The 24,522-nt window shown below is 33.1% G+C and overlaps 1 protein-coding gene across 1 annotated transcript in view; it reads left to right on the top strand.

The window, feature by feature from the left end:
* Positions 1 to 23,783, top strand: part of LOC124374020 (N-terminal kinase-like protein) — a 49,588-nt gene extending 25,805 nt beyond the window's left edge. The window contains exons 8-16 of the mRNA XM_046832326.1: positions 1,577 to 1,674; positions 3,143 to 3,235; positions 4,909 to 5,044; positions 12,739 to 12,930; positions 14,078 to 14,242; positions 15,378 to 15,514; positions 17,584 to 17,679; positions 20,893 to 21,018; positions 23,033 to 23,783. Of these exons, the coding sequence (XP_046688282.1) occupies positions 1,577 to 1,674; positions 3,143 to 3,235; positions 4,909 to 5,044; positions 12,739 to 12,930; positions 14,078 to 14,242; positions 15,378 to 15,514; positions 17,584 to 17,679; positions 20,893 to 21,018; positions 23,033 to 23,176 (1,187 nt within the window). The 3' untranslated portion in view covers positions 23,177 to 23,783. The remainder of the gene's footprint in view (positions 1 to 1,576; positions 1,675 to 3,142; positions 3,236 to 4,908; positions 5,045 to 12,738; positions 12,931 to 14,077; positions 14,243 to 15,377; positions 15,515 to 17,583; positions 17,680 to 20,892; positions 21,019 to 23,032) is intronic.
* Positions 23,784 to 24,522: the final 739 nt, after the last annotated feature.

The following is a 24,522-nucleotide window of genomic DNA, read 5'->3' as shown; positions in this document are numbered from 1 at the left end:
ACTCTCTTAAGTAGCCATTCTTGTATTCTTGTATGTCAGTTAAGTTAGATCCAAAAAAGAGCACACACACACACACACACACACACACACACGCACGCACGCACGCACGCACGCACGCACGCACGCACGCACGCACGCACGCACACACGCAGCACGCACGCACGCGCGCGCACACACACACACACACACACACACACACACACAACGCCTGTCCAGAAATTGACATTTTGAAATAAAAAATGTATTATATACATTTATACATTATATATAAATTCTTAGGCAATTTTTCAAGCAATCCCCATTCAAATTGAGGCATTTATCATAGTGTGGCAAGTTTTTCAATTCCAGTTTGGAAGAAATGCACTACCTGAATTCTTACCCACTGGAAGTTGTGTCACTATTGAAGGACTGCTTCCATCGTGAGAAAGAGGTAGTACTCTGGGCTATGTGCAGTATGATAAACATCTCCCATCCAAAATTATCCAAGAACTGTCAGTACCGATTGGCTATATGTAGGCATACATCGTTCTGAGGAAAAAAAAAGTTGTTGAGCAAATTTTTCTCTGATGCTTGTTTTCTATCACACACTGTTTCTGGAGCTAATTTTTCGCTGATGCTTGTTTTCTATAGTCCTCTGTTTCTGCAGTGTTTCATAATACCTTTCTGAATCGATTGTCAAGCCTTGTCAAAGGAAATAACCAGAATCACAACCTTATTGTCCTAGAAAAGTGTTGCCATAATATTTTGGTTGCCAAAGTTTGGAAACATTTTGTTGGTTTCTTTTGTGAAGTGGGTGAGTCACCAGTCTTTAGACTGCCTTTACGCCTTAAATTATAATCCGTGTTATCACCATGTTCATTACCATGTTTACCTTTAAGGTAATCCAGTGATGCAACAAGACTTTGTTTATGTGGTCTTCTGTAAAGGATTTTTGGAACCCACTTGGCACAAAATTGTGGTGGCCAAGCTTCTCCACAATAATTTCATTAATTAAACTTCATAAAATTTGGGATACATGTTATGGAAGTTCATTGATTGTGAAACAGCAATTTTCACAAATTTCATTTATTTTTATCAACAAGTCTTCAGTAACTAGGTTAGCCGACCACAGCGATCCTTTTCCTAAATATTGGTGTGACCATTTTAAAAATCAGTACTCCACCTCACGCTGCTTTCTCTTCTTTCCCATGAACTTCACAAATTTGGCGATGGCTTTCATTAGCCCCACTTCTCCAAATAACAAGTACACTACTGCACATTGTCCAAGGCCAGTCAAAATCAATACTATTTTTTGGGAAAAAATAAATATCAGTACAATTTGCTATAATGAAAAACATATTTTTGTTACTTTTAAAATGCGGCTTGATGTGTTTGGTGAAGTTTGAGGTGAATTAGTAGAATGATTAAGAATATTCTGTAGAATAGAAACTACTTTATGTTGTTTTTACATAGAATAAGTAATAACACTAGGATAGTCTGTTTACATATTGACTAATATTTTTCTAATTGATAGGAAATAATCTTGACTTTTAGCCCTAATAATTCAAACCTAATAATATTGTTTTGTTATTTTTAGATCACCTACAACCAAGCACTGTGAATGATCAGATCTTCCCTCAGGTGGCCAATGGTTTCATGGATACCAACCCAACCATTCGAGAACAAACAGTTAAGGTATCTAAATTATAGTAATTTTGAGTATCTGAAAAGTCTTTCTTCATTACTTTAACCAATTATTGATAATTCCTTTTGAGACATGTAACAGTTTCTGAGTACATTCAGAGTAACAACATAATCTGAGTACACGGTACATGGGTGCCTTTTGGTTCAAGGTAGATCACTATTGAAATTGGGATCAAAATGTCAAAGGGCAAGTTCTTATGTCAGTCTGTACAATAAATCTTGACATAAGGCCTTAGAGACTTTAAATTTGGTTTATAGGTTCTTCTGGGTTCAAGGAACCCTACTGATTTTTAGGTCAAAATGTCATGGGGCAGTCTATCTGTCTGTCTGTCCGTATATAAGTTATCTCTTTTGTTACATTCTGTCAGGTCCTTTGATACTCTGTTGTATTGGTTTATGTATACATGAACTATTCAGAAAGTAAAATATGTTTTTGAATGGTACAGCAGTGGGCGGGGTTACAGCTCCCATCTTGGTGTCAAAACACTCTGGTATTCAGTATGTATCGAGAGCTGTAGTCATGCACAGTCTCTAGCTCTTTTACTTTTCTCACTGTAATTAATTAAAATTAGTGCTGCAATTGAAAATCCCACCTCTTGTGAGGTGCGTTTAGTGATAAGGTTTTTGTGGGCAAAAAACCATAAACCAATTAAAATGTATCACCAACTTTGTGAAGTTTATGGAAATTGACTTAAAAATGACCGCACCAATGCTCATGATTCATTAATCAATAATTGGTGATGATTTTTTTTTATAACATATTTGGACTAAAATAGCTAATAGATTCGAAATTAGAGAATCAGATTGATAGGAATCAATTTTTGTGAGATTCAAAATTTCAGATTTAAAAGTTTCGGATTCCCCCATCACTGATTTCTGTAATGCTGATCATCTTTTGTTAACTGTTATTTTAAGATTTAGGACTCAGCATCAACACATAACTAATTATTGTGATATTGTGAAATATTGACTTTCAAAATGTATTTTAAAAACTTCTGTTAATTTTACTCATTATTTTTGAATTAAATACTTTGAAAATATTGGTATAGAATTCAAGTGAAAAGAGCCACAGCATCAAGAATTGTTGACCTCTAAATATTAAGGTATAAACTATTGGAATCAACCCATGTCTAATTTTATTTTGTATGTACAAGTATAAATAACCGCAGAAATGTCAACAGCCGGAACTCTAATATCTCCTTTATTAACGAAATATCAAAGATGTGCCAAAAATAAAAGAGTGTTGAAACCGCTTTTTCTATCACGAAGAAAAAGTGGTTCTCAGAGGGTTCATTTAGAAATGTGGATATTTTTATTCTATAAAATGAAAAATATATGAGTCATCATTGGAGATAAAATGGACAAAAGGTACAAGGAAAAAATATAATTGTATAACCATAAAGTCAAACTAATCTGATGCTTTGGTATTCAAACAACTAATACTGTGTTTGCTTTCCAGTCAATAATCCATTTGGCCTCAAAACTGAACTACAATAATCTAAACGTGGAGGTTCTTAGGCATTTCTCCAGACTACAGTCTAAGGATGAACAAGTAAGTGCATTTTGACATAAATTTCTTCATTTTCTGCTTTGTATTCTTGATGGATGTCACCAAGTTTTAGTATAAAAACATTTTTATTTCTTCCACAATTTTAATTTATTTTAATTGTGGAAGAAATATAAATGTAATTTATTTTCAAGCAAATTTCTTCTAAGTACTATTATGTCAGAAAGCCATAAAAGCTTGTAATTAAGTTTTTGTACCCTGAGCCCGAGTATAGGTCGGGCCGCGTCAGCAGCGCCTGCTACCGGCGCCCAAGTATAGCTCGGGTCGTGTTATTTAATTGTATTATTTAGCTCAGTCATCTTATTTTTTGATTCAAACATTTTGATTATGTTCATTGGTTGTCTAAGTTTGTATTTGTTCGTTTTGAGATCCCTGGGTCACGTTTTAGTAATAAAATACATATATTTATCGTTGTACTACAAGCGAGTCTAGACAGCTGATCGTAGGCGCTGCGGCTGATCGTCGGTACTGTCAGTTTGCTTTGTAGTGTTTCACGTTGAGTGTTGTTGTGAGTCTTAGTGATGTCTTACTAAGTTTTCTACAAATCTTGCCGACAAATACTGAAGCAAATGTTATCATAATGTATTATAAATGTGAATTTAACTGTTTGTAAATAATCAGAAATTTAGTTTCTTACTGAATGAAGTAAAGGCAAATGCAAGCAATGTGAGTTTATCCGTGTGTTTTGTTTTGTATTTACACTCGCTTTGTTCTTTCTTCTCGACTTTCCGTTGATTTTCTTTTATATTATTTACTTATTATTTTCGACTTTAAATAATATGGGTGATGAAATCAAAAGTGATGCAATTCGCGATCTTTTGTTTGACTGCGAGTCGGAAAGTGACGATGATTTTGATACACACCTGGGACCAAATATTGATTTTATGAACAATCTAAACGAAAATTTGCGAGATTCTGTATTTGATTCAGACCATTGTGCTTTAAAAATTACCACTCTAAGGCGAAGTACCTGAACTAACAAGCTAATTAGCAAAAACTGTTTTGTATTTTTTACATAACATTCAATATTATGTAATAATTTTATTTTTAAAATAAACTTTATATTTGTATACATTTAAAAAAGTATGTATCTCTATCTTTAAAAAGATATATATATTATGAGTTTATAACATAATTACTGTAATAACACCGAATTTTTTTTAAAGCATAAAACCCCCAGGGAGCCACGCCAAAACATGTATTTAAGGGCCCAGGGTACAAAGTGTTAACCAATTCATAATAGTTTAATTGTTGCACTCATGTTAGTATGTTACAGTGCTAATAATGGTATTTGGACCATTCTCTTAAAAAAATTGGGTTGGAATATGCAGAAAATTGGAAGAATACAACTTACAGCTTTATTTTTGGGAGTACTGCTATTAAATTAAATATATATCTTGTAACTTTAGTTCTTAGATATACATGGTCGGTCTCATAACTGGCATATAAGGTTCAGAACACATTGAAACATTGCTAACATGTGTAGATTCTTGAAATATTTCAGCCTCTCTGTGAATATTCATCTTCAGTTGGGGACTGAATATTACATTGATCAATATGGCTTCTTTATCACAGGTTGTCAGCTTTTTGATAAAAGTACAAATTTTTTGCATTTTACCAATTCACAAATTAAGCACTGGTAATTTTGTTTGTTTCAGGGAGGAATTCGAACCAACACCACAGTCTGTTTGGGGAAGATAGCTCAGCACTTACATCCTCAAATAAGACAGAAAGTGTTGATCTCTGCCTTTATCCGTGCCATGAGAGATCCGTTCCCTCCTGCTCGAAGTGCAGGTAACTCTTTAACCATTCAACTAAAATTAGGTTCAGAATAAAGATCTAATAATGATTCTGCCTTTTTCTGATTACATTTATAGCACTGACTTACTAATGCACTAGATTATCTTGACAAATATAATATTTGCTTATTTAGAATCTAATCAGGTGTATATATATATATATTATATATATATATATATATGTTACCGGACAAACCCGATTTTAGCGACTAAACTAGTTTGGGACGCTAGGATGTTCTTAGTTTTTCCTGACCACACTAGGACGTAACACTTAGTTTGGCCTTATTGATTACAGGAGCTGAAACTGGTTATGGCCTAATCAGCGTTAGGATATAACTAAGTTCAGATTCAGCTGGTAGATAGTGTTTAGGCCGAAAAACTAGTTTGGCCTGGTAGCGAACGGATAAACTAATGTGGCCGGGTTCAAGGTCAGGCCTCAAAACCAAGCAGCCGGGGGTGGTGGGGGTTGGAGCAGTCTCGACGTGCTCGTCGCGATTACATTTGTTTGCTCCTTACCGCATCACTCTCTCAGTCAGTATCCGCTTGTGCGTGGAGTGCAATTATGAGTGCGTCTTAGTTGTTATTTGGTTGTTCGTTGTGCTTTACACCCGTGCTTTGGGAGTGTGTTCGTGGTGTGGAGTAATTAGAGTTAGTGAGCTAAAAGAGTGTACCAAGTTAACGTATACTTTAGTAGGATGGGACTATGGAGGAAGATTCTGTTTTAGTGGTGTGGCATAGCCAGTAAAGAATGGAGAGAAAGATTCATGACTACAGTCTTTACAAAGTGAAAACGAGAAATCAACACATTTTCATCGTATGACATAAAAGGATAAGTACCAACAATCTTATAAATTTGGAAGTCGAAACTTGCTGCAAACACAAGATAAGGAAAGTGACCCCGTTGCAGCAGAGAGAGGACGCCTGAAACGATTTGGTGTAATTGACATCGGAGGAGTAAAAAAATTGGTGAGCCGGTGAGAGAATAACACAAGACATCAAGTACTATTTGACAGGTAGATGGAATTGTACGATGTTATCGATGCTGCTCACGGGGATTTGGTCACGGGTGGCCGTGATAGAATGCTTAGCCGAAACTGTCAGAAGGAAATATGCCCAAATATTACGAAGGAAGAAATACAAGTCTTTATCTGTCAATGTGCCCAAAAGTATGTCACATGTAAAAATATAAAAACAAAAAGAAACGAGGTATGGTGCTCACCAAAACCCAATTTTACATTCGGAAATGAATAGTAGGTGCCAAGTTGATCTTATCGATTTTCAGACTTCCAACCAGATAACCAATTTGACTGGAGTTTTTTGATGGTTTCTTACCAAGATCATTTAACAAATATTTGTCTTTGCTTCTGTCCAATTGCCAAAGCAAAAAGAGCTGAGGAAGTTGCCTACCAACTGAATGATATCTTTTTAACTTTAGGAGCCCCGTCGTATTCTACAGTCTGATAATTGGAGAGAGAGAAACCCAAAGCAGCGGGGGGGGGGTGGTGGGGGTTTTTAAACTATATTAGAGTATCATAAAATGTTTAAGGGTAATAGAATTATTCTACATTTCGATATTCTGAGGAACCAAAACTAAACGTGTGTATTATTGATTTACTTATTGGTTACTGTGACAAACTGGAATGGCATTTAGGAAATTGCAGAGTACAATTTTTTTTTTTTTTATGCAAAGGCACCTATTTGTTTTGCAGTTGTTGTTCAAGAAACATATTTAGAATTCTCTTGACGTCTACACAATGGAATGTTTTGTTGCTCTTGCGGTTTCTTAAAGAAATCTCGCTCTCCATTATTCACGTTCATTTTCAGTGATGGAATTCTTTGGGCACTCACGGTCATACTGGGTTCTGAAAAAAAGTCCGCAAATTTGTATTCTTGATATAAACAATTAAGTCAAACTTAAACTTTTAACAATTTGTAATTTTACTGTTAAAAACTTATATTTAGGCTGGGTTTAAATGTAATCAAGGTCGTTGGAATCGGGTAAAAAATTATTGGACGATGAGGGTAAAATTGTGAGCGATCAACACGGGGTTCAAAAAATCATTTTTGAATACTGATAACGTTAACATAACTATAACGTATAACGTTAACGTTAACATAATATTAACTAAACATATGCCTTACCTGCAATAGAGTGTCTTTGAAAGAAATTCCATGTTTCGTTCCAATTTTGTACAGCCCCTTCATCAGTGATTATCAATTAACAAGCTCCAATTGATATTCCTTAGGTCAACTTGTAAGACTTTGGTCCACATCGGGAGATGGGGTTATCAATGACGTTATCTCCAATATTGGCTGGTGGACGTGATTTGTCACTGTGAGATTTCATTTTTTTGTGCTTGATTTCTTTAGACTTCAGCAGCGGGTTTTTCTTGAATTTTTTATTTTATTTTCAGCTCTGAGGTGATGGGTCTGAACCCATATTTTCATCTTCCCCCCCTCGTCATTTAAGATATCGTCAGCTTTTTCACTTGCCGGTGTTAGTTAGGTTATGGTTGTTATAACCTTTTTAAGGATCTTCTCATCGTTTATATCTTTGACAAATTTCAGAGGGCATGAGATGAAGTAGAAAGTCCGGACTCTATGGATCCATGCCGAACATAAGCTTTATAAGGGGAGATTGCTTAATACCAGAATGGAAAGCTCTGGTTCTTCATGAATTTGTACATACCGTAACCCCTCAGACCACTTAATTGTACTTGTCTTGTTATCAGCCATCTAGATGCTGAGCATGTATTCGATGTGTCTTGATTGGCTCTTTCTGAACTGAGCCCATGACTTTGGCTGATGTGCCGAGGTTTACCATGCACAATTTTCAACTCTGTGCCACAACTGTAGTTATTCAGAGAAATAAACTTTATATAACAAAATTCTCTTCCATTATAGCCGCGGGACAGAACGGTTAGAATACCACGGGGCTCCTAAAGTTTAAAAAAGAAATCATTCATGTTGGTAGGCAACGTCCTCAGCTCTTTTGCTTTGCAATGGCGATGCAAAAAACAAATTTTTGTTATACATGATCTTGGTAACCATTATAAACTTTAAATTGGGTTTATCTGGTTTGAGTGCTGAAAAATCGATAAGATCAAACTTGGCACCTACTATTCCTTTCCGAATGTTAAAATTGGGTTTTGAGACCAGACCTCGTTTCTTTTTGTTTTTTTTTATGTGGACATACTTGGCACATTGGCAGATTAAAGCTTGATAATTTCCTTCCTTTGTAATATTGGCATATTTCTTTGACGTTTCGGCATGCATTCTATCACGGCTCCACCGTGATCCAACAGCTCCAGTGTGCAGCATCGATAACATCGTTTGAAAGTTCATATTACGACGTCAAATTAGTACTTGATGTCTTGGTTTCTCTCAACGGCTGCCACCAATTTTTTTTACTCCTCCGATGTCAATTTTACCACCAAATCGTTTCTGGCGTCTCTCTGCTGCAACGGGGTCCTTCTTTTCTGTTGTTCGCAGCAGTTTCGACTTCATTTTATAAGTTGTTTGGTACTTATCTTTTGTCAAATTAGTTTGAATATGTGTTGAATTTGCTCGTATTCACTTTGGCTAAAACTGTAGTATGAATCTGTCTTCCTCCAATTCTTTCTGGCTATGATGCCACCACTAATCAGAATCTGTCCTCCATAGTCCCACCTACATAGTATACGTTACTTTGTACCACTTCTCTTAGCTACTATAACCACTATACTATCCCACACGCACACACTCCAAAGCACGGTGTTGTAAAGCACAACGAACAACCAAATTAACAACTAAGATCGCACTCATATTTCAGCACTCCAGGCACAGCGGATACTGACTGGAGAGGAAGGTGAGCGGTAGGAGCAAAACAATGTAATGCGACGTGCACGTCGGAGACTTTCCAACCCCCACCACCCGGGCTGCTTGGGTTTGGGCCTGGACCTTGAAAACCCGGTCCCACATTAGTTTAATCCGTTCGCTTACAGGGCCAAACTAGTTCGGCCTAACAATTTCTACAGGCTGAACTAGTTTATCCTAACGCTATTAGGCCTAAACAGTTCAGCCTGTAATCAATAATTTTGGGCCAATAAACTAGTTTATCCTAGTAGTGGTCAGGGAAAAGGATTCTTTCTTCAGGAAATTCAGTCAGGAGAAAAAACTAGAAATCCTAGTCTCCAATAACTAGTTTGTCCTAAAATCGGGTTTGTCCGTGGGTAACATATCAAAACAGTAAAAATATTAAAGGGATTAAGTTCTGAGTTGTAACTGCATTGTCATACGCAGATGTGAGCATTTTCTCCAAATTGCAATCAACCTTTTTCCAGTATAATACTTCAATTGTCTGCATATACAAAACATAAATCATGAAGTGTCAGCCCTTAGTGTTAGTTTAGCCGTTTTTATACATTTAGGCCTTTTTTATACATTTTATACAGAGGTGCCAAGGCAATTTGAAAACTTTCACCCTGTGGTGCCAAACTTCGTTCCAATAGTTTATATACGTGTATGTGTTTACATAAATTGTCAGCCGACATGTCATTTTACGAATTAAAAACGTGATCGTAAAATCCCTTGCTAGGACCTACTATCATTTTTGTATTTAGAACTTTGTTATGTAGGTGTGTAACATAGACAATCCCTTTTTTTCACTTGTAGGCTTAACATAGTATTTTATTGTAATGAAAACGTATACATTGCAATTTAATGAACACTCATTGTATGATTTTTATTTCCCAATTAAATAGTTGAAAATTACACTGCCATGCTGATTGGAATTACAAAAAAACCAATATTTAGCTTTGTTGCCAGCAGTTGATTTACTAGATACTGTGATACTTTTTATATCTAAACGGTATTCGGTTCAGTTGAAAAAGTTCAAGACTTTGCCTCTAGAGTATGTTAGTTGCTTGAAATAATCCCCTTACAACTGTGTAGTTGTTGCTCCAATCGACTGATACATAACTTTAAATATAGCCTGGCTGTTGTACCAGTCGGCGTGACTGGGCACTCAACATGTTAATTGTAATATTTGTAGATTTTGCTATAAATATAAAAAAATGGAATGTATAAAAATAAAAAAAGTATTTGATTTAACCCTTATAAGGCCGACGGCTACCTATTGTAGCCGTCGTCAAAATAGCGTCGAAGGCCGGCGGCTACAATAGGTAGCCGTGATCATAATGGCGTTCGCGGCCGACGGCTACAATAGGTAGCCGTCCATTATTTTCCGGTTTTTCTGGCCAGTAAACTTTCCAAATGCCACCAAATATGATATTTTCTTGTTTGGGGTTAGATGGGCTTCATGAGTAAACGCAAACACTGCCGTTTCTTGCATCATTTCTATTATTATACATCTATGCATTTCGATGAAATCGTCTGTCTTACTACAACGGCGTTGTGGTGTATAGGTTAAAGTTGTTGTGGTTATAATTTGTTGATGCAATTCAGTAATTGTGTACGATGTTATAGATATTTCTGAGTATTTGCAGTGAACTATTAAGTGTAAATATGAGCAAAAGAACGAGAGGCAAATCACCTACAAGTGAAAACACTTTAGTAAACAATTTACTTGCTAGTGGTACCGGTGTTCAGTTTTGTTACTAAAGAAACTTTTTATTTACCAAACAATGTAAATATGCCTAATAATAATAATTTTAAAACTTTTTAATTACTAACAGTGTTTTGTGTTTATTTTGTATGGATTCTTGTGAGTTGTATGAAGAAAAAAGATATTTTTTGTATAAACTGAAGACAAGACTAGCTTTTCTACAATTTTCACAAATAAGCTGCAGTTGCAGATTTTGAATAATTCGTGCTTACTTCACTTTTATTATTGATAAGCACTTGAAAATTGGCATGTTTGTTGTAAATAATATGTAGTTTTAGAAAATAAGTGTTAGTTGGGTGCAAAAAAATCTTTTGTATTTTTTATGAGGTGTTAAAACCAAAAAAAGTAAATTACTCTTACAAATGTTACATACAAACATGTATGTAAAAAATATATTTTATTTTTTATCACCAACCTTATAGTTTCCTGTCTAAGCCTATAATTTTACAAATAAACTAAAAAAAGAATTATCAGTTTTTACTAAGCAATATGGAAGTTACAGCTTATTTACTAAAACTATGCAAAAAGGAACAAAAATAGCCTGGCCTTCAAGGTACCTAAGCAATATCAGGAGCCGGCCTTTGAGACTAGTGCAACTCAATTGGTCATTGGCCTTAAAAGGGTTAAAATGAGATAAGGACATGCTATCCCTTGCCCGTTTTGACTGGAGAGGCTGGTACAGAGCTGGCCCCTTTCTTCCATGGTGATATGACAGGTATAATGCCCGCAATCCTTCCTCATAATTCTCAACATACATTAAAAAACAATATGTACTAAAAACTTATCATACATTAAATTAACATATAATGATTATATATATATAATATATATATATATATATATATTTTGTTTGATATATATATATATATATATATATATATATATATATATATATATATATATATATATATATAAATAAATAATTCGGGAATGCATAAAAAGATCAATAGACAATTCAGTATGTGAACTCATCTACCTTTAAAAGTTTTTAGTAGTGAGGCTCGAAAGTAGCCTGGGATTCACAACACAGTGCTAAACTCATGGTCATTCATGCTGAGTCACAGCACCACTGCAGGCGAATACAAACGTTTTCTTTATAATAGTTTTCATCATTATTGGAACTGTGATAATATTTTTTTTCATACATTGCACAAATTTTTATCTCCTAATCATCAATAAATATCACATTCACGATCTTCGTAAAAATGAATAAATTAAATAAAATATTGTAGCAACAAATATTATCAAATATGAAATAGAATCTGGTAATTATTTTAACTTTTAAATTTTTTTTCTTAGGACAAAAATATATAAAATGTAATTAACAGATTCTATTTCATTCTATTTCCCTTGCACTGCTTCCGGAGTGGCAGGATAATTATAATGGCTAAGGTTGGGGGAGAACCTCCAGAGGGTTTTACAATTTTATTGTTGCATAACAAAAGACAGTGAATCAACGAGAAGCTATAACTAAAAAGATACACATTTCACTTAATGACAAACAAAAGTGATTAGGTTAAGATTGACTCATTACTGTTCTCAATGAATATGTAATAAAGATTTATGACTATGACTATGACTATGACTACACCACTGCACTCTATGAAGCATTTTTGAAACTATGTGAAGGTGTTTCTACCATTTTCTACTTACTATAATAGCATATGCTTGTAGTTGAACAATTATAATTCTCCAAACAATACGTACATTATTGTTTAATGACATAGCAGGCCTACAAAGTTGTCTGTGGTTAGTTGTTGATGGTATAAGGCGCGCTCTTGAATAACGTGTGTGGTCCAAAGGTTAAAATATTGAAAGAGTGTATATATAGCGAGAAATTACATGTTTAATAAATTAGAATTGCAGAGGTTAATTATTTTCTAAAATTGAAGAGGAATAATAAAATTTTTATAAATTTAAGAATAATATTTAATGTTAGTGATAATTAAAATAAACTGAAATAATGAATGAGACATTGCATTACATAATGCATTTATCTAAATCTGTACTGTAGGACATTTAAAAAATGTAAAATACATTGTAACTGGTGAGACCTACAATTATTGTTCTGCATTTGATGACAGGTGTTTTGGCACTGGCGGCTACCCAACAATACTTCCTATTATCTGAGGTGGCGACCAGGATCCTGCCTGCACTTTGCCATCACACCACTGATCCTGAGAAGACTGTAAGGGATAACGTGTTCCGCACCATCAAGGGCTTCCTGGGCAAACTGGAGAAGGTGTCAGAGGATCCAGCTCTCCGCGAGTCCATGGGTAAGTCAAAATTACACTGCAACAAGCTCATCCAATAGTATTTCATTTGATTCGTAGGTTATAGTAGAAATAAGGAATTATTGTTTTTTTTTTTTTTTTTGTTTTTTTTAAATTGAATATTTTTTTGTCTATGATTTTGGAAAATGTGGATTATAAGAGTGTCTGTAGAAAAAATCTGCATGTAATTAAAAAATTATCAGATATTTTTCTCCTTGATAATTCTCATTTGTAAAAATGTGCCAATAATTACAATCATAGATAGGATCAAAACCATCTTGTTATTTTTTTAGTAAGTTTTATATAATTTTTTAACATACACTTTTGTAACATAATTAAATTGAATTTTCTTATTACATTATCTTAATTAGTTGTTTTATCAATCACTGCATTATTAATTCCATGTCTTTGATTAACACATTACACCTAAGTAATATCAGTCTGATTTCTCTTCAGAACTGTTTTGTGTGGAAAATCAAAATTGTTGTCTACCTGCGATGTTTATGAGTTTCTAATTTTTTAAGAAATTTAAAAGTAGTATTAAACCTTTTTCCTTAAGTACCTTATATAATTTAAGACCTGTAGTTTGTAAATAATAAAAATTACACTTACCCTACAGATGTACAATTTAGTTCTGTCAAAATGCATGGTGTATTTGTTAATTATGTTTATAGTATTTATTATATGTTCCTAATTAATTAAGATGATGGTTATAATTTTGTATTTTTAAGTATTGTTTTTATTAAACATTGTATCATAGTTGAAATTCAAAATGATAAATTTATTTATTTTTTTTTTTTTTAGCCTCTGTATAATAAATACACTTAGGTCATTGAGAGAAACAATCAGAATTTTAAGTTATCAAAGCTATACACAAAATATTAAAATTGTTATAAATGTACAAGATTTTATGTTGTTTAAAACAGTAACTGAAAATATCTTTCAAATGTTTCAGTAAAGTGAAATGAAGCTTTCTGACATAGAAGAGAATTATATCATTAGATTTAAATTGGAAGTAATTACAAAATTCAATAGTAATTAACATGCAAATTATAAATATTTATTTTGTCATGTCTTGATAAGCTTGGTTGGTAAAACATGCTTTTAATCATTCATTTTGAACAGTCATAGATCTAATAATCTATTACAGAGGCAGATGTGCATGCCGCTACCCCCAGCCTGTCCAACGCTGCTGCAACTTGGGCTGGCTGGGCAGTCACTGCTGTCACAGCCAAGTTTTATCGTAGCCAGTCCGATACAGTCAAGTCCAGTCCTCATTCCACTAAACTACTAGCTAACAAACCTGCATCTCTTGGTGAGTTCATATAAGTGAGTGCTTATATTTCCTTCAGTTGCAGGTTGGTACAGACAATCTAGATAGCTACTGGATGATGGTATCATTATAATAGGTGGTAAATTGAAGCCATTGGATATTATATCTTGTCACTAAGTGATCCATTTGCATATATTCATTATTCGATCTTAAAGAGTCAGTGTTTATGTCTCCCACAAGGACTGTATGATTTTTGTACTCAGACCTTTTCAAAAATTTCTGAGATGATTTCTTGGCCAATTTCAAGATTTCGTGTTGAAATCAATTCAGAAATTGATTTAGAATTTGATTTTTGAAATCAATCCTGAAATCCGCAATCCTATTTCAAAAATAAGATTGAATTTGACCATATATCCAACATATTTGTTGTGTACAAATCTCTATACACATCTCCATGACTAGCAACTCTACCCTCCATACTTTTGGTGATGTCATGATGTATTCTATTGTACAGTACAGTTTACTGCTTGAATCAATCACCTGAATCACGCCAAACATGATCAAGAATGTCTTTACCTTTACTTTCATCTACTTACATGAGATAATTCTCTAAAATTGTAATGATCTAAATATTCTTGTGATCATCACCGAAGTGTTGTTTGCCATTTCGTGTCTACTAACTGTTAAGTTGTCAATAAAAAAAAAACATGTTTGTATCAATCCGCTTCAGTGATGATGCCAACTTAAGATCAAAACAAAATACTTCACAAGAAATCCTGTAATCAGCCAAACACAGTGATACCAATAGTGTGTTCTGATTTATTTCTCTATGTGAATTAAGTGCCAAAATTCAAGCACATGTACTGTACTTGCATGGGGCTCAAAAGGGATTCATTGCTATGCCTCTGATCTTCTAAAAGTTCAAGTAATATTCTAGGTCATGTAGCCATTAGTCATATTTATGGAAATGTCTTCAGTGAAATGTGGTTATCAGTATTAATTTATTTATTATAGTAGGTGCACTGTTTTCTCTAAATATGTTATTTGAGTCAGTAATATAAAAAAATTTGACTCCTCTTCTATTAAGCTCTTTGAAAATACCCAATTTCATATATTAAGTAAATCCTTGTAAATCAAATAATATGTATTCATTGACCTTCATTTATTGCTCACACAGAACAGCCGAGCAGCAGCAGCATCTCTACTACCACCTCCAGTGTGACCTCAATGACATCTCTGGAGCAAGACAAGGGAGGCGAGAGTGTTTCAGACTATGATGACCATTGGGATTCAGACAACTGGGGAGATATGGAGGTAAATGGTTACTGATCAGAGAATGAAATACTTTCAAAAATCTAAGATAAATATTTGTAGTAAAAACTTTAACGCTAAAATACTGGGTTGGCAGTTATGATAATATCAATAAAATGTGTGATAAAAAGTTTGTTTCTATTAACACTTTGAAGTCTTATCAAAAAGTGCACTTGTTTGTTCCATGTTGTACTTTTTCAGTTATTTGGGGTTTCTTACTGTAAAAGCTTGAAATATATTAATAACTATTTAATGAAATTAATTATCAAAAGTAGTGACAATGGCCAAAAAGTACCATGTTTTTTTTTACTTATAATCGATAGCTATTTTTTCCAAAGAATTAAAGATTAAGCTACACTGATTCAAATTTGTAATTAACATTGTTAAAATATGTCTCAGTTTTTTATAAATATGAAATATGTTTGAACTCACTGATTTAATGTATTAAGAAAGATCATCTAGCACATTTTTAAATAGCAAAAATGTTCTTTTATTTGGATGAAATTTGCTATGTAGCTTGTTTACACTTAGTTTTGTTTTTAAACTTTTGGAAAATATAACACTTAGTTTGCCTAAAAGCCGACATAGCATTGGACTTTTAGATTAACTGAAATGATCTGGCCTATATTTATATAGTAGAGGTATGTTGTGGTTTCCAGTGTGGATTGGCAATATCCTTTATGTTGGTGTTCCAAAATCCCAAATCTGTAATAGTCATTAGAATAAGTCTGCATTTTCACAACCTAACTCTTCCCCATTAGACATGTAATCTCATGAGTTCAGATATGGATATTACGAGCACCATTACAATTACATTCATCATTGTAAGCAAATGTTTTTTAATCCATATTTTAAGCCTTAGTATCGAATATGACTGTATGGAGAGTTTTGAGCGTATATGAGTAATATCTTGGCCTTCCACAAATTTTGAAAACTTATCTTGAGCATAGTGAATCTCCAGGAGGGTTTACTTCTGGTTTGCTTATACTTGTAAATGTAGTAAAAACAGATGTGTCAGTTGCATGTGGCAAACCCACTGGATGACCAGAAGCGGCACATCACTAATTGAAAAAAATTGAAATATTAGAGTAAAAAGGGTTGATTGATACGTCTAGTTTACTGTGGGGGATGACTAACTGCTACAATGGGTGGGACTACCTGCAGAACATTTGTTCAAAGTTCCATGTAAATTTGTCCTGTAATTTCAAAGATTTTGTAATAATACAAATTTGTATTAATAATATCATTATTTTTCAATTGATTTCCGTGATTATGCTTTGAAGATTTTCAAAACTGGTTCTTAGTGAGCACCAGAGGTAAGAAAAACATGTTTACAAAGAACCATGTAAATCTGTTCTTTAGTTTTGGAAGTTTCATGATGAGTCAGTAAGTAATGTTTGATTTTATGTATGTAGATATACAGGATCTTCTAATATTCATAGTAATGTTATTTTATTTCTGGCTTTTATTTGTGATCATTGTAATAAACTATCATCACCTTCTGATGTTGTTAAAATTATACAGAATAACCTCTCTAGTTATTTCATGGTTAGTTGCAGTGAAACATAGTTTTTTAAGCGGGCAATATATTGCTAGTCTCGGAGATGAAATGGCTGCATGGGCATGACAGCTAAACACATTGTTAGTTGGTGGGGTGTGTTACCTATTGCCAACCTTAGTAGACAAAATAATAGTGGCAGAGGGTAAGATAAGTGATGGCCAGATATGGCTGATAGCTGTATTTTCCATACAGAATTGGAAAGAAAAATAGTTTCAGCAAATCTGACATACTTTTATGATGTTACATTAAATTTATTCCAAAACACTTTAGTAAAAAGTGGATTTGTTTAAAATAGAGTAAACATAAATAAACTACTTTTAAAAAGTGGGCAATAACTGACATGAATGGTTAGACATGCATTTAGAGTTAATTTTCTGTCAGTCAAATTTACAGTAAAAATGTTAATTGGTAAAAATTGGAATCTTTAATGAAAAATATGATTGCAACTCTACTGTAAGCGAATTGTGAAATATATAATATTTGAAAGAAAATAAACAGATTGGTTGTGTAGGCCGGCAAGCCAAACTCAACAATGGAAGTTAGAGGCACAGATGGTTGGGACACAGAGGAGTGGGGCAGCCTAGAAGAGGAACCTGAGTCCGAACAGGTAGGCAATGAAATTGTAATTGTATTCATTTCCTGTTTGTAACGGCATGTGGAGAAATGCTTTAAATGTAATCAATTTAGTAAAATCTAACAGGATAACAAATTAATATCTTACATCAGTCAATAAGTTATAACAGATTTCTGTCCATATTCTATTTTCGTACACAATCTTAACCCTTATAACGTCACAGACGCCGTATGGCGCATAGACAAAATATCTCCAAACGGCAAAGACGCGGTACGGCGCATTGACACAAAACTGCGTCTATAGCAAATTTAAGTTCCTTTTAAATCCGATCAATGTCACTAACGGTATGCGTCAACCATGTGTGTGTGGGTTATTGACCTATGTCAAGCGTCAAAGTATAGCTGTCGCGTTACATTGTTTGAAACAATAGACGCGGTGTCTAGACACTCTCTCCGCCACACGGCACAGACGCCGTACTGCGCGCGCGCTTTTGTTTGCAGTTTGGCTTCAGGTAGTGCGTGTCTAACCATCGCTGAGTCGGTTTCCTTCGTCGTGTTTTCTGTTTATATGGTTTTTATTTTTTTGTTAAAAGTATTGATATCTTAGTTTTAGTATTCATTTAGTGTTTTTAGTGTCATTTTAGTGTTTAGTGTCACCTATTTAGTGTTCAGGTACTTTGGGATTATACCGACCACAACAGTATGAAGAACACAAAAATATAAATTTATAGCTAAACAAACATGATAGAACGAAAAAACAACTCTTTAATTACAAAATTACAAACTTACAAGCATTTCCAGGCATTGTGATCGGTATTGTTGTCGCTGTTATCTTATCTTTCTCGAGAATCCCGATTACGACAGGCCACGCGGCATCACATGATTTGCGCGGTACATAATTGCCTTTCCATTACAATTCAATTTATATTTCTGATCAGATCCTCTAGAATTTGATATTTTACTGATAGGTACTATCTCGAGAGATGTTTTTTCTTTCGTTGACATCAGCGAGAAGGCATGGCACTCGCATTTTGGGTGGCGGAGTATGATCAAGAATAAAAACAAGTTTTGAGTGTTTTTTCAATAAAGAGTTTAGTTTTAGTTTGATCATGTTTGTTTTTATTGAATTTTTGTGTTTGGAGAAATGTAGAGGTAAAACACGGAAGTACAACAAAGCGACGCACCAGCTGAACGGGCGGCGAGACTCTGCAATCACGTTATCTACTAGACCGCTCGACTTTGACCTCTGTCTGAGGATGGAGAGGGGTTTGCGATAAGACAATTCCTGTTTTATATTGACGAAATATTGTTCTACACTAATCTAGTAATCAGTAGAAGCAAAATGTCAAATAACGATTCATGTCTGGGTGTGGTCGGTATAATCCCAAAGTACCGTGTTCATTATTAGTGATAAATAACATGTCTCGTAACATTGACGATCCTGAGTACAGTGACTTTATAATTTTAAAATTTTTACTTTTTTATACGTACTATAATTATAGAAAGTAAAAATAAAAATGAACTTTACACATTTAAAATGAAAATTTTTTTTAAATTATTGTGCCGTTTGCTGGAAGTCGTGAAAAGATATACTGACGTTATAAGGGTTTAAAAGTACTGACACTTACTCGTATAGCAGACTCACCCAAGTTTCAGTATCTGATCATTCAGTATGATATCAAATAGTTAATCTGTCTAGCAACACTACGAATGGAGGCTCTGCCAACTAAATTGGAAATATGTTATATTTATATTTATAGACTTTCCTAGGTTTGATTAACAACCTGTATGAATAACATTGTCCTATACAAAATATGTTTTAAGCCATATAACCTCTAATATTATTTTGTTAAGAAAAGATAAAATTAAATTGTTGGAAGAAAATATTAAGATTTACATTTATACTTAGCCACCATCAGCTAAGTATTTTTTGTTGTTGTTTGGTAGTACCAAATTTTATATTTATACTTATTTGGTAAATCAATCAAATATAAAAAATGAAAACATGTATGTCTAATCTCCGAATTGTTGGTCTTGAGCTTTTTGGTAGAAGAACCAATATGTAATTTGTAACATTTAAAATAATGTAAAAAACAATGTTAAAATTTTGTAGCAACAAATCAAATCAGATCATGTTTATTGCTGTAGGACTTCTACGAGTATTGACAATGTCTATTTGCTGCCAGATGTCCAAGTCAAAAGTACATGAAACAATGTACTATTCTAAAAACTAAATAAAAATCATACAGAGGCCCAACAGTAGCGTTTATAGCAACATTATAATTATAAGCTTAGTGGTTTGAGACAGTTTTTCTAGTTTTTTTTTTTTTTTAAGCAGGCTGCATTAAAACTAGTCACAATAAGGCATTAACAATTGTAAAAAGCAACAAGATTGTAATGAAAGGTATAAAATTGTACAAAAGTTCCCAATAAATATAAAAAAATCAACAATAGGTATAAAATTTAACAATCAATATATAAAATTATACAAATACAATTACATACAAAAAAACCTACAACAAATTAGAAACATAATTTATTGGTAGTGAGAAATTCCTCGACTGAATAAAATGGAGATCTTGACAATCAATGGTAAAATTTGTGATTAAATGGTTTTGCACGGTATTTAAGAATGAGATGCTTCAATTTATTGTTAATCTTAAATGAAAGAACTGAGTGACTATTGATTGACAGCAGTTTCTTACAACAATTAAACCAACAATAAATTTGATCAACCTCATATGGCACCACCAATATGGGGCAATTAATTACACAATATAATCAGATCTACATCATATGATGCCGTAACTGGAGGGCTCTCGAACACCAATAATCTGATTAACAACAGTTATTATTTCTTTACTTTCTGGTAATGGTGTATATGACATCTTTTTAGTCTATGGATTTAAGTCTTAGCACGAGTATTATATATATATATGGATTAGGATATTGTTAAGTATTTCATGCTTCAGAGTACTGCACACCCACTAAATTGGAATGGTAGATAAGATGATTGAGGTTGGAAAGGTGAGTCTGATGTAAGTTAGCAAACCAACAGACCATCCATGAATAGGCTTACTAACCGTACTTCCTGAAAGAATGCACCGTATCAGATAATAAAGGAGGGACTTCTCAATAAATTAATACTCACTGGGATGATAGTAGTGGGTAGAAACATAGTTGCATATTTGTAAAATATGCCTATTGCTCTGAACTTTTTGATTTGTTATTCTGCTCTGTTATCCAGATTGCTGAGTCGTGGTCAACAGATTTCGTCCCTGGAAGCGAGATCTCGAGAGATCCTAGCAGCAGCAACTTGTCAGAACCAAACTCTCATGACCATTCTGCATCTGGAAGACTTGTACAGGCTAAGGTATTAAGGCATATAGATTTAAAAGATTTCAAGGCAAAGATAGAAATTGACTTTTTAAAGTGTAGTAGAACAGTAAGCTTAAGTGTAAGAACAGTTTCAATAGTGGCCTAAATATTTATATTAACCATAATGAAAGCCTCTTGATTATTTTTCCATTATATGCAAATGATTATTCACCTTAAAAACCCTTATTTGTGGTGTTTGATACTGGTTCTAATGTTAAGAATAGTTTGTTGTAAGATTAGTGGATCGACCATCATTAAGCAATACTTTATAAAAATGTTTAGATATTTTGTGTATGAGTGAGTGTCACAATATATTTGATCAAAGTTTGTAGAGCTATTTTCTACCAATAAGTCTGAGCTAATTTTATTCGGACAAAAAGAGAGGAATTGAATATTCATTAATATATAGCAATAAATATAAATATTACTGGTCGATATTGAGTGGAAAAAAAATTGTCAATTCTTATCTTATTTCTCCATGGAGCACCTATTTGTTTTGTTAATTGACGGCTCAGTCAATCAATTGTAGAGTTTTGGTTATTCTTAGAGCAGTCCGCACCAAAATAGTCTAAAATAGCTGTTGCATTTCAATGTCCTTTCTAAGCCATTTGTCTCAACATCATTTGAGGTTGAGTGGAAGAGACGGCTAAACAACCCAAACTCCACCTCAAAACAAAGTTATTTTTTATTTCAACATCTGTTGTAATAAACAAACATCATCATTTGTTACTATGAACAACTATACATATATTTCAATTCTTACATCTGTTTTTCAGACTACATTTTGTAGGTAAAACAGACAGTAGTAACCATAGCCACGGCTTGCAGGAACAGTTGATGGTGATCAGCAATATACAAACACTGTCTCAAATGTTATCAGACTATTTTGGTGCTGGCTGCTTTTGTACCCGTACTGATTGGAAAAGTAATTAAACTTTTAACGCAACTTATTTTACTCTAACTAAAAATGTCTACTGGCCTGCATGTTGACAGTTCTTGAGCTATTGGATTTCTTTGGGGGTGGGGGGGGGGAAACGTTAACAAAGTTTATATGCGCATAACAACATGCAGAGTTGAAAATCGTAGGATGTGCGTGATACAGAGAGGGGGCAATATTAAAAACTTGATATAAATGAAATGTTACTTAAAAATTGAGTCTTTACATTATTTACATTCCTATTTTATAAAACAATTAAGTTATTAATTATAGTATTATAAAAAATTAGGTTTTTTAGTTATTTTAATTTTTTATAAAATTATAAAACATGATACAATTTGAAATTAAAATGTGATTGTGCTAATCAGTCACAAAAATGTCAGTGATAGCCATTTTTAGCCTGACCTTGTCATATTTTCATCTAAACAACCGATTCCAACACTATGTGTAGTGAAGTGCAGACAAGTTTACCAACCATCCGAATAGTATAATAAAAATCCTTTCAATACCAAAACGGGTTTTTAAGAATTATTTGATAAAGTCCATAAGGAAAGTATTATGTATATGGTATTTTTGAAATCAGTAAAAAATCTAATTTCCTTTAATAAGATAAAAAGTGGGTTGTTGCATTTAAAAAAACTGACGTGAACCCTACAGTTCATTGTTGCTGGTTGTGAATAATTTTTCACTGTAATATTTAAAAAACTAGAAGAAATTTCATATGAAAGCGTTCTATTATAGGTGCTAATAAGAGAGCTGTGACAGTTTGAAATTGTTTACCATAAGCAATTTTTTGAGTGCAACCAATCATTAACTTAACCACATTGATTTGTTGGTCTTGTTATTATACACAACTTTGTCCATTTAATCTTTACAAGATCCCTTCAGTGTGCATAAAATTTGAAACACAGTTTATTCATTTATTGGTGTTTAAATACACTTTAGGTTTTTTTTTTGTAAATACAACACTAAGTACTAGATGGTTTGGAAGTTTCAACAGTAAATTTGTTTTACAAATAACACATCCAACATAATGCTGATTAATTTTACAATATTACTAAATTTGTTTCAGAGTGAAATAGGTTCTGAATTATCATCAGAAGAAAATCGACTAAAGCGAGAAGAGAAAAAGATTCAGAGGCAGAAAGAGCTGGAAGCTAGAAGAGTTCAGCGACAGACAGCTGGGCCTATGAAACTTGGTGCAAGAAAAACGTAATTAGTTACCATGATGATGATGGTTTTCTTAGAGTCATATGGAATGATCTGACAAAATCAGACAGAAGCCTTATCAGAGCTTGTTTCTTATAATGTTTATGAAAAGAATATGTATTTTGTTGTAAAGTATATCATAAAAAAATGAAGCGATTTCCTCATAAATTACCAACCACATGAGTGAAATATTTTGGAAACCAATATCATTATTCATCGTCCGATAGAAAGTAAACAAGTTGTTGTTTTTGTAAACATTGCCGTTTATTAAAACTTTGGGTGCTAGAGTTGAAATACATAGCATTATAGAACACAGGCCCTGTATGGTGGTTTTCAAAAAATCATCACTCACAAACTGTATTTAGAATAATAAATATAGCATAAATAAATATAATTGCTGGAATTCCTTTCATTTCTTTCTAGTGCTTAAAAAATGCGAAACTGTATAAAAAGATTAAGTTAATATTTAAACTAATAAGTGACACCGTAACTGATATTAGGTGATACATTACATAATGCTACTGTCATCTTTTAAAAATTATGTGAATCATGTTTTATATCAAACAAAGAAATTCAAATTAATTTTTGAAATAAAAAAGTATTTTTACAGCATCTCTACATGTTTTATGTGCATGCCACAAATGCCTACCTTTCACCAAAAAAATTTGTTAGAGTTGTAATTTTTAAATTAAAACAATTTTTTTTAAATAATATTTTTACCATTTGAGCTAACAAAAACAAACAATAATGGAGTCACAAGCTTCTACATTATTAATAAAGTCAAAGCGATTCTAATAGTAAATTGTGTTAACATCCCAGTAGAGGCCACAGAGTAAGTAAACCCTGTTCAAATTTGGCCATTGCAATTTAACCACATTGAAATCATCAACATTGCTCTAAAATGGTACTTATTTTTAGAGGTCTGCTCAGTCTATGAAAAATATCTGATACAACTTGTATAGTATGTTCAGTAGAACATGAAACTTACAATAGTTACAGAAACATACAGTGAGAAATCTTCACCTGTATTGGATTCCAAATATTTGTGGGGTTTTAATAGTAAATGTAAAACATTGTCTCATTTACTGACATGATAGTCCATATATTGATTTTTTGTTTTCAGAGAAAAGTATTATACAACTAATTGATTATCACAAAATTATCTGTGCATAAGCATTGAACAAACTGGTAAGTCAAAAGTCATTTATTAGCACATAATATTTTACACTATTACAAATTGTAATAAAAAACATGTTCCTTGTCAATATATAAACTTACCAACTAAATAACTACTAACTGAAATAATTTAAAACTACTAAAACATACAACTAAAATACACAATAAACAAACGAT

The sequence above is a fragment of the Homalodisca vitripennis genome, chromosome 1, assembly GCF_021130785.1.
Source record: "Homalodisca vitripennis isolate AUS2020 chromosome 1, UT_GWSS_2.1, whole genome shotgun sequence".
NCBI lineage: Eukaryota > Metazoa > Arthropoda > Insecta > Hemiptera > Cicadellidae > Homalodisca > Homalodisca vitripennis.
Note: the sequence above shows the minus strand (reverse complement) of the source record. Positions and strands in the feature narration are given on the sequence as shown.